Raw genomic sequence first — 12,013 nt, 5'->3', positions numbered from 1 at the left:
ACGTGGGATCCTCCCGGACCGGGGCACGAACCCGCATCCCCCGCATCGGCAGATGGACTCTCAACCACTGTGCCACCAGGGAAGCCCTGTAGTTTATAACTTTTAAGCACCAAAGATTCTAAGGGAGAATATTCTGTTCATTTCTGAAGTGAAAGTAAATATTGTTCCATTAAGTTTAATACATTCCATTACTTTATTCTATTTTTCTAAGTTGTGGAAGCAACATTCTTAACTGTGACTTTCTAGAACGTTGGCAAAGGAGGGAATTTATATTGATTTTTCCTGTTAGTAGGTCACTAGAATAAGGAGTTTCTAGTGGCAAAGTGAGAATTTTTAAGTTAGAAGAGAGGTTAACATCCTGTAGCCCTCTCCATCTCATATTTTGATGAAAAAACTGAGGCCAAGAGAAGTTAGCCCTTTCCAAAGTCAGTGGCAAGTCTGGGAGTAGTGGCCATGTCTCTGCAGTTCTTTTGTAGAATTCTTTTCAGTTGTTGCAGTAATATCAGTGATAGCTGACACATCTTGAGTGCTTACTAGACACTAGACCTTTGTGTTCAGCACACTAGACCTTTTATCCCATTTGGTCTTCACAGTGACTTTATGAGGTTGCTGCTGTTATTACAGCCATCTTATAGATGAGGATACCAAAGTTCAGAGGGTGAAATAAACAGCTCAAGGGACTTCCCTGGCAGTCCACTGGTTAGGACTCTGCGCTTCCACCAAAGGGGGCACGGGTTCGATTCCTGGTCAGGGAACTAAGATCCTGCAAGCCGTGCGGTGTGGCCAAAAAAATATATATGTGTAAAAAAAATAAACAGCTCAAAATCTCACATCTAGTTAATGGCAAAGGCAGGCTTTGAACTCAGACAATTGATTCTAAACGAGATTTTTACACCACTGTGCTGCTTTTTTCTACTAGTTCAAACTGTGTTATGGTTTGTGCTTATTTCCTTCTTTTCACAAAAGCATTGCTCATCCACTCATACATTATATTGCTTAGAAACAAACCAGGCCCTCTTTTCTTATAGTCTCTATCCTGAAAACTTCTTTCTTTATGTGTATATGCAGTTAAACAACAAGCATTTTTTAGTGCATTTGTAAATTGTTTGAGTAACGCACTTACATTGATGGAAGTCTTTGTTGTTATGAGGGTGAGAATATGCATGTCCTAAGAACTTCAGTGTTTAAACTTTCCTTATTCTCAGCCATATATTTGCTATAGATATTTTTATTTGCCATAAAGCAGCTATATACATATATATTAAGCCTCGATTAGAGAAACTAACTTCTTTATAAATTGGCATATTCATATATAAGTTGTTAGGCAGACACTCTCTAAATTCAGAGAACAGTCTGATTGTAAGCCAAAAATCAATTAAGTTAATTTGGGGTATTTTTAAAATAATTTCACAGAATTTAAAGATAGAGAATACAAAAATGCCAATTACCTGGTCACATTGATTTTGATATTATTTTTTCCCATTTAAAAATTACTCCCAAACTTAATTGATTTTTTTTACATGAGCTTTGAGATAATTTTTAATTCAGCAAAGCTATATTGATTGTAAAAATAGTTTTTAATAAATTGTATCTTGTTTTTCAAATTCTGTAATTGCTTTTTTACAAATTGCACTTAAATTTTCATGTATGTACGATAATTGCTTAAACTGATTTGTGAGGTAGATGTACCTGAAGAGCTATGTTATGAGGATATTATTTACTGCATTTGTAATAAGCTAAAAAGAGTATTAAGAAAGTTGTAATCTTGGAAATCGAGCAGCTAATGATATAGGAACAATTTTTCTGATTATGAAATAATAGCATAGTTGATTAGAACTCCCTATGATAATAGTGACAGAAATATTAAATCTAGTTTCATGGGAGGTGTGTTGTTACCCCACTTTAGAATTTCTGAAAGATCACACACTCATGTTTTTCCTGGTACCTGCTGTGCCTCCTGCTTTGGCTGCTAAGGCAGTCAAGAAGTCTTCGCTAGACTGAAAATAGAACATGGCTCGGTTGCTCAAGGAATCAGTTAATAATAGATGTTTCATTCTCTCCTTTTTTCTTTTACATATTATGCCATGGTTAACCCACTAAAACTGGTGAGAGGTTATCCAGATCACTGAGACCTTTTCTTTTACAATGGATCTGAAAAGCCATCGACCAATATATTTAATATAGGAGACAAAAAAGACTTGGGCTTTGTATAGGTAGATTTTCAGTGAATGAAGGGTTTATAACTTGTGAATGATAGATTAATGAAAAATAAGACATAACATACCCCTCATTTGTACCAGCACTAATATAAATGTAAAAATAATAAATGGAGAGGTAGATAGTTAATCAATGGACTTAATTTAATAAGGTAGATTGCATTTAGAAATCTTATGAATTTAGTGTTTTATTTGAATGATTTCTCAGAAGGCTGAGAAACAAGTATGAAAGAAGTGTTCTTCTCTTCTTTGAAAGAGAATAATTTTAGAGTTGCATTTTTAACCCTGTTCCTCTGTTCCTCCTGTAATTGTCTTCCAGTCTCTTTCTAAGAGGCAGTAGATGTTGGGAATTATTGAGCTCTTCCCTTGGTTAAAAATCACTTTTACTTATTTCAGGTTCCAATTGTTGCACTGACTGCTACTGCAAGTTCTTCAATCCGAGAAGACATTGTACGTTGCTTAAAACTGACGGATCCTCACGTTACCTGTACTGGTTTTGATCGACCAAACTTGTATTTAGAAGTTGGACGAAAAACAGGAAACATCCTCCAGGATCTGAAGCAATTTCTTGTCCAGAAGACAAGGTGAGAATTTCATGGTTGATATATTTTAGTAACTATTTTCTTCTTTCTAAAAAATGTCCAAATAGTACTATCTATCTGCTGTACCCATGAGGAGAAAGAAGCAAAGGATTTGGACAGCAGCCCAGGGGCACACTGACCAGCTCTCCAGGGACCAACCCAACATTTATGATATGGGTGGGGATGCAGTCCCAAATCAGGATCCCCCTTGGGATTATAAGTCCCTGGCGGGAACGAGGGCCAGGAACCACGTGGTTCAATGCCTGTTAGAAGGAATAAGAAAATGCATTAGAAAACCAGTCAACTATGATAAGGTCATGGAAGTGAACCAAGAGAAAGAAGAAAACCCAACCTTCTTTCAGGGACGGCTTGTGGAGGGTTTTAGAAAATTTACTAACATAGACCCCTCCATTCCCGAGGGTCAGTCCCTGCTAGGACAACATTTTATCACACAGTCTGCCCCTGATATTAGGTGAAAACTCCAAAAGTTACAATTAGGCCCACAAACCCTTATGCCCAAACTCCTAGAGGTAGCCTTTGGGGTATTTAATAATCGAGATCAAACTGAGGAGGAGGAAAGAACTTGGCGTGAGTTGAGGCAGGCCAAGGCTCAAGCAAGGTAAACTGATAGCCCTTGCTGTCAGACACACCGCTGAAGTTGAAATTACCTTGCAACTTCAGGGCAACCCAAAGGGGCCAAGAAGGTTCAACCATCAGTCTGGAGGTAAGACCAACAAGGGGGAATGCTTCAAATGCAAGTCAACCGGCCCCTGGGCCCGTGAATGCCAGAGGAGCCCCCCAGGCCATGCCCAGTCTGCAAGCAGACTGGTCATTGGAGATGGGACTGCCTTTGGTCCCGACAGGGAAGAGGGGCCCCCACTCCTGAGATGGCCGTGCTGGGCAACTGAGGTGGCCCTGGGATTCTGGCAGCTCTCCCCCATGAGATATCTGTCTCCATCAAGGAGCCCTGGGTCGTTCTTGATGTGGCAGGTAAGAAGATCAATTTTTAAATTGATATCAGAGCCACATACTCTGGCCTGATTCTCACGCTGGACCCCTTTCCTCTAAAAGCTGCACAGTGACTGGTGTCGACGGAAAGCCTCGCACCCATTACTTCACTAGGGCTCTCACTTGGCAATTTGAACAGTGTTTGATCTCACATGCCTTTTTGGTTGTCCCTAAGTATCCTATGCCACTACTGGAGAGAGACCTTCTGGGCTCCCTTGGGGCCATATTACGGTTAGGAGGCCCCAAGCAGCCCCTTATCTTGACCCTGACTAAGGCAGATCAACAAGAAGAGCAAGGGCCTGTTCCCAGCCATATTCTCCAACCAGTGAACCAGTTTGGGACAAAGGAGTCCCTGGGAGGGCCAGAAACACCCAACCTGTAAAAATTAGCTTTAAGCCAGAAGCCACTTACCCTAACAAGAGACAGTACCCCATAAGATTGGAAGCAAAAAAAGGGTTACAAGTCCTCATAGATAACTTCTTAAAACATGGCCTCTTGGTACCCTGCCAGTCTCTATGTAACACCCCTATCATGCCAGTTGTTGAGCCAAATGGAGAACATAGGATAGTGCATGACCTCAGAGCAGTAAATGATGCTGTGGTTCGTGTACAACCCCTTATGGCCAATCCTTGTAACGTATTAGTCCAGGTCCCTGAGGATGCCAAATGGTTTACTGTGCTCAACCTCAAGGATGCCTTCTTTTGCATCCTAGTTCATCCCTCATCACAATATCTGTTTGCCTTCTAGTGGACTAACTCCCACTTGGGCCAGATGCAACACACCTGGACAGTACTGCCTCAGGGGCTTCGGGACAGCCCACACTTGTTCGCCAGGCCCTAGGAAAGGAACTAAGGGAGATAACACCTAAAAGAAGGGGCTATTCTACAGTATGTAGATGGTGATATATTAACATGTAGTCCCTCCGTGGAGGCCTCAGATCAGAACACCACTGAAATTCTTCATTTCCCTGGGACCCGGGGTTACAAGGTCCCCAGAAAAAGGCACAAATCTCAAAGCAAGAAGTTAAATACCTGGGATACATTATAAACCTTGGAAGTAGACAACTATCTCCAGACAGAAAACGAGCTATATTAGGCCTAAGTGCTCCAAAGACAAAAGAAACATCTCTGTACCTTTTTAGGCATGGCAGGATTTTACAGAATCTGGATCCCAGGATTTGGGCTAATGGCTAAGCCCCTGTGTGAAGCTACTAAAGGCCCAGATACAGAACCATTACTTTGGACTGGGGAACAGGAAAAAACTTTTAATAGTATCAAACAGGCCCTCACGAAAGCTCCTGCTCTGGGTCTTCCCAGTTGAAAAAAGCCATTCATCTTGAATGTGGCTGAAAAGCAGGGTTCAGCCCTGGGGGTCCTAATAACAGAAGTTGGAGAAGTTCCTCAGCTTATAAGCTATTTTTTCAACAACTAGAAGTTGGCCTGGCTGCCTTCGGGTAGTAGCTGCCTCTGCTCTATAGGAAGAAGCTAACAAGCTTACCTTTGGACAGCCACTGGAAGTCCAGACCTCCCATCAAGTACAAGGGATCCTGGAGATCAAAGGCCACCATTGGCTAACTGGAGGCTGCTTTACTAAGTACCAGCCTTTGTTCCTCGACTCCCCAGAGGTAACCCTCAAAACTTGCTGCACCCTCAACCCAGCTACACGGATGCCTGCTGACAGCCCAGAGCTAATATATTCCTGCCTCGAAACCCTTGACCAGGTCTATGCCTGTAGGTTTAATCTAACAGATCAAGCCATAGAAAACCCTGAGGAAGAATGGTTTACTGACAGCAGTAGCTTTATTAAGGACGGGGTCAGGAGGGCAGGGTATGCTATCATGAGCGCTCACAGTGTCACAGAAGTGAAACCTTTGCCACCCAACACTTCAGCCCAGAAGGCTGAACTGATAGCTCTAACCCGAGCCTTAACCCTAGGGGAAGGAAAAATTGTAAATATATACACAGACTCAAAATATGCCTTACCTGTTCTGCATGCCCACATAGCTATCTGGAAGGAAAGAGGACTTTTTTTTTTTTTTTTGGTACGCGGGCCTCTCACTGCTGTGGCCTCTCCCCTTGCGGAGCACAGGCTCCAGACGCGCAGGCTCAGCGGCCATGGCTCACGGGCCTAGCCTCTTCTTGGCACGTGGGATCCTCCCAGACTGGGGCACGAACCCGCGTCCCCTGCATCGTCAGACGGACTCCCAACCACTGCACCACCAGGGAAGCCCAAAAGAGGACTTTTGAAGGCCAAAAATTCCCCTATAAAATATGGGATTGAGAGCCTACATCTCATAGAAGCGGTTCAAAAACCCAGACAAGTAGCAGTCATTTACTGCCGCGGACACGAAAATGGAATTTCTCAAATTACCCAAGGGAACAACAGGGCAGATCGGGAAGCCAAGAAAGCAGCCCTGATACCCACAACAGAAATGGCATTGATCCCATCCCTTGCCCCTTCTAACATTGTACCCAGATACTCAACTTCCGAAGAGACCTGGCCACGAGACCAAGGGGGAACTAAGGGAATAGATGGCTGGTGGCACATAGATCAAAAATTGCTCGTACCTCTTTCTGACCAATGGAAAATTATTAAAGGGCCACATGATTCCTCCATCTGGGGAGGGATGCCATGTCTGCTGTGGCTTTCCAGCTTTTTACAGGAAAGGGCTCCCAGGGACAATCAGAAGGGTTACTGGAGCCTGCGCCCTCTGTACCACCCATAATCCGGAGGCAGCCTCAAGCCGCACCCCCTCCCCCTCTTGTTAGCCCAGCCCAGTGACGTGGGACTTACCCAGGAGAGGACTGGCAAATGGGTTTCAGTCGGGTGCCCTCTTTCCAAGGCTTCAAATACTTATTAGTATTTAAAGACACTTTCACCGGATGGGCAGAGGCCTTCCCCAGTAGGACGGAAAAGGCAACCAAAGTGGCTAGAACACTTCTATCAATAAAAGAAATCACTCCTAGGTTCAGGTTACCCCGCCACCTCCAGAGTGACAGTGGATCCTCATTCAAAGCCAGGGTTACCCAGCAGCTCTCACAGGCCTTAGGAATCAGATCCCACCTGCATTCATCCTGGAGACCTCCATCCTCAGGGAAGGCAGAGCAGGCCAGTCATACCCTAAAGAAAACCGTGGGCAAACTCTGTCAGGAAACACCAGAACCGTGGTACTGCCTGCTGCCAATAGCTCTCCTAAGGGTCAGGGCAACCCCTAAAACAGCTATTAAGTTGAGTCCCTTTGAAATGACACATGGAAGGCCACTCCTCACCCTGGACATGCTAACTGACCCAGAAACCAAGCCCATCTTAAATACATTATAAACCTGGGCCAGGTCCAAATGGCCATAAAAGAACATGGAAACAGAACCCAGCTCTCCCAGATAACAGCCCCAGTCACTCCATTGTAAATCTGGGGACTGGGTGCTTTTAAAGACCTGAAAGAATGAGTCCCCCGGCGCCCAGCTACTCCCAAAGTGGAAGGGTCCTTAACAAGTCCTGCTGAGCACCCCTACAGCAGTTAAGCTCCAGGGACTCACGAGTTGGGTCCGTCTGTCCAGGATTAAACCTGCCTCCACTGATATGTTACAGGAACCCGAAGACATATATCCCAGCTATCCCTGTGAACCTACCCAAAACCCTCAAATACCCCTTCTAGGAGGTGATCCCCGAGCCAATGACAACCGCATTGATAAGTAAACTCTCGCTTTGACATTGATTCCTTTGGGACTCTCCGGGTGACAGAAACAAGATAAGTGATGGTAGGCTGGGACTCCATAATTGCTAGTGGGCTTTCGTTTACTATATGATTTCTTTTGATGTTTCTTTGCTATTTGCTATCTGGTTACTTCCGAAATTAAAACGCTGATTGATGCCATTATGAAGTTATCAATCACCCTAACTTTTCTCTCCCTCTTTTGGGGATCCACATCAGGGGAATGGGAATCCAAAGCAGTAGTAAATCTCTCAAGAATTATAGCTCAGGGATAAAATCTACCCCAGTGCTGGATCTGTCATCTCCATCCTCAGAGTGATGCCTATGGGTTAAAAACAAGCTAATCTTTACACCTAGCAGTGACGACCTTACCTTACTGAGAGTCCTTCTAACCCTACTCTTAAAGTTCGTATTCTGTCCCTAGCGCAGCTTCCATGCTTAGACCTTAACCCCTCGCGTCAATATATCTGATGAGAACCACACACTTATTTTAAATTGCAATAAGACTAGCTTGTCTTGCTGCCACTGCCCCTATGCAACCAGCATGAAAACTTGCAGTGGAGAACCTTCAGAATCTGATCAAAGCTTCTGTTACTCCACAATTTAATTGTTCTCACCTGCCCTGAAAAATATACAGGTGGAAATCTCACCCATTGGTGCCCTCACCACAAATACAATCAAAGACTAAAAAACAAGGACAAAGCCCAGATGGGATATGTACTTACTGGGCAGGAAAAACACCAAGTGTCTGGAGCGTAATGTAGGCCCCCCCCCCCAACCCAAGGCCTACGGAAGGGTCCCCACCCCTCATGCCCCCTCATATAATGGTGGGCCTCCCTCCCCAAGCTGTAACGGGATCCCCTCTTGGGCAGGCTCTCTAGAGAATTGGTTTAATTCTACAACAGTGCGTCAGGCATGTGCCCCTTCTGGATATCTGTTCCTTTGTGGTCTAGACATAAACCCATTGCCTCATCAGAACAACCCCAATCCCTCTTTCCCTTTCCCGGGATTAGCTGTAGCCTTTCCTTGTATGGACAGTGCTCTGTTTACGGGACAGTGTATGTTAGGCCAACTGAGTAATCAAAGGAACCTAGGTATTATCTTCCATAATATCACCCACCCCTGGGGCAAAAGGGCAATTGGCCTCATTTTGGCAGGGACTGGAGCTGCTATTGGGTTGGCGTCCCCTTGGGAAGGCTTTGCTTACCATGAAGCAGTGCTCCGCAGACTTTTGGATAACCTTGTCAGCTCTGAGTAGGTCCACAGGGAATGCACTTTCCAAACTTTCGTTGTCTGTTAGTTCCTCAGCTGATGTACTGATGGATAACAGACTGGTTTTGGACTTTGTTCTGGCTGAACAGAGAGGGGTATTTGCAGTTATTAGTAAGACATGATGTACCCACATCAACACCACTGAGCTAGTAGAAGAGGACATCAAGAAAATATATGACCATGCCAGATGGCTTCATTCCTTCGGACAGAGATACCCAAGCACTGACTCTATCTGGATGCAGTCAGAGGAGTGTTACCAAGTGTAACCTTGTTCTTACCCCTATTTGGGCCTCTAGTTGCAATAGTCCTTTTACTGATCTTTGGCCCCTGCCTTTTTAATCTGCTTGTTAAGTTTGTTTCTTCCAGCTTGCAGCAATTCCATGTCAAGATGATGGTGATGCAGGGATTCCAGCCACTCCCTGAAAGAGATCCTGCTGGGATAACAGCAGAAGCCTTTCTGGGGTCCCTTGACAAGGCAGAGTGAGAGTTCCACGGCACCAGTTAGGTAGGGTCCATGAGCCCAATGGCAGCCTGAAGAAACTACAGAAGGACCATCCCCCTTCATCTTCCCAGTAAAGATTCCTTGGGGTCCACACCTCTCAGACGGGATTTGAGGTAGGCGATAGATGGGCCCCAGGCTGAGCAGCTGCAGCCAGTCTTCTGCTGTCACTTTGAGATAAGATGCCAGGAGGAGCATTGGGCCCTGAGACCACAGTTTCCTCATTCTTGTGGTCAAGGGGATTTCTCAGCCCATCACATGTGTAGAGAAGGTCCTCAGTTGTCCCCTAAGGAATTCCAGATAACACAACTCTAGGGGAGGGGCCAAAGGAGGGAAGAGACACCAGCCCCATAATATGTCCTGCCAACCTCCCAGAAACCTTCGAGCTGACCAGGAAGGAACCTGAGTCAGGCCAAATATGGGCACAAGCAAGATGATTGGCTAGGGAAAACCTGGAAGACTGCCCCATATACGCGATCTAAGCCACCCCTATTGGGTGCAGCTAACTGTGCGAGTTCGCCCATGTGCTCTTCTGCATATACTTTGCTTCTCATAAATGCTGTATCTGCTTCACAATCTTGGTCTCTTTGCTGAATTCTTTCTTCAAAGAAGACAAGGAGCAAAGTCCTTTTACCAGCCATTTCACTGCTGTAATCAATAGGAATTTTTACTGCTTTGATTTTTCTGCTCTATAAGTTCAGATTTTTGTATTTTCTGCTTTTTTTAATGTAAAAAGTGATCCATATTGTTTGTATCAATTTGAACAATACAGATGCATGTAAATTGAAGAGTACGTAGATTTTTTTTCCAGTCCCATTCCTCAGTTATTATTACTGTTGGTATTTTTGCATTTAGCGTTTTAGGTGTCTGTTCTTTGTACTGAGCAAATATGTGTTCCCAGTTGTTGTTGTTATTGTTGTTAGTTTGCTATAGTATGTCAGTCTTTTCTGCAATTTTCTCCTGTTATATAAAGTATTGCTGCTATCTTTCTATATATTATGTTTAATGTTTAGGATGTTATACAGTATTCACATTTTGGTGCACAATTTTTCCTTCTTTGAAAAATGTTTTTTAAATGAGATTCTTATACATTAAAAAGATAATTTGCATTTTTTTTCACTCTATGGAGTTATCTACTATGAATTTTTGACATGGAAGTCCATTTGGTCACTCTCAAAAATTGCTTTGAGTAGATTATTCAGTAAGACTCGTAGAGTAAAATTACTGTCTCATTTTTCCCCTCTAAGTTCTCAGTGGCTTTTACCATAGTCCTTCTTAAAGGTTTTATATACATTTAATTTTTAAATATTTACTTCACATTTTGTAGTATGAATGTATATGATCATGAACATTTAGATTATTTTTCACTATTATAGTTGTGAATATTTGTGTATATGTATCTTTTAGCAGATGTGTGTGTTTGTAAAATAGATTCCTAAAATTGTATCACAGGTTATGCACATTAAAAATTAAATAAAATAACTTCTCCTAAATCTAAATAGTATATTCTTTTTATATTGGTTAGGTCAGCATAAATGAATGTATTTACATAAATGAATATGTTGAGGAATTAAATAAATGTTCTATGGAAATCATTATTTATACTTTTAATAAGTAAGCGCAAATTTCTAAAACAGGCTTTATAACAGATGTTATTTTCTGTTATGGTCATATAGTCTCAAGTTACTAGTAAATACTTCCTTGAACTATAAAAATGATCTTTTACTATTGCATGAAAGTTCTTGCTTTTTTAGTAAACAGATTTAGAAATTCAATTTTACGATCATAAGAGGGCATAAGAATAATATAAATTTTATTCCTTCTCCTATGTAAACATTACATTTCTTATATAAATGAAGACTGATTGTTAATCTAGTGCTTTACAATTCCAAAGGACAGTAATTGCGTTTCCATTAGTTTACAGGTTTTTAGCAAGACTTCTGCTTCAATAAATAAACTTGTCTCTGGTTTTAATTTGAACAAAAAAGTGAAGTCAGAGGTGTTTGGGTTTAATATAATTTATTTCCACGTTTGAGTGTCTAAAATGTTTCAGGTATCTGTTAAATATGTCATTGTTTTTTATATGCTTTCTCCTTTTAGTTTTTTACTGAAAGGAAAATTAAAGTTTAAAAACTAAATTAAAATGAAATTATATTAAAATTTTAAAAAGAAAGGGAAAATTAAATTAGGTAAAACTCAAACTGGTCTGAAGCCTATATGTATATGTTTGTCCTTTTGCTCTTCTTTTTCTTTAGTTCTGCTTGGGAATTTGAAGGTCCAGCTATCATCTACTGTCCTTCTAGAAGAATGACAGAACGAGTTACAGCTGAACTTAAGAAACTGAAGTTAGCCTGTGGAACATACCATGCAGGACTGAGTATTAACTTAAGGAGACAAGTTCATCATAGGTTCATGAGAGATGAAATTCAGGTGTGAAGATGGATCATCATTACTGTCTGTTCCCCATAGTGGAAACAGATATTTCTCTAATATTTATTTACAAGATCTTTATTGAATACCTTCTTCTTCTTCTCCTTTTCTTTCCAGGAGGGACAATCAACTTTTTTTTTTTTATTTTTTTTTTTAGTTAAAAATGTTTTAAATTTTTTTAATTTAAATTTTATTTTATATTAGAGTATAGTTGATTTACAGTGTTGTTAATTTCATACTATATATAAAATAGATAACTAATAAGAACCTACTGTGTAGCACAGGGAACTCTATT

General features: G+C 41.8%; 1 protein-coding gene across 1 annotated transcript in view; it reads left to right on the top strand.

Moving 5' to 3' along the window:
* WRN (WRN RecQ like helicase) overlaps window positions 1-12,013 on the top strand; it is a 134,263-nt gene that overhangs the window by 76,812 nt on the left and 45,438 nt on the right. The window contains exons 18-19 of the mRNA XM_060136512.1: window positions 2,613-2,800; window positions 11,544-11,718. Of these exons, the coding sequence (XP_059992495.1) occupies window positions 2,613-2,800; window positions 11,544-11,718 (363 nt within the window). The remainder of the gene's footprint in view (window positions 1-2,612; window positions 2,801-11,543; window positions 11,719-12,013) is intronic.

Source organism: Lagenorhynchus albirostris, chromosome 21, assembly GCF_949774975.1.
Source record: "Lagenorhynchus albirostris chromosome 21, mLagAlb1.1, whole genome shotgun sequence".
Taxonomy (NCBI): Eukaryota; Metazoa; Chordata; class Mammalia; order Artiodactyla; family Delphinidae; genus Lagenorhynchus; species Lagenorhynchus albirostris.
Note: the sequence above shows the minus strand (reverse complement) of the source record. Positions and strands in the feature narration are given on the sequence as shown.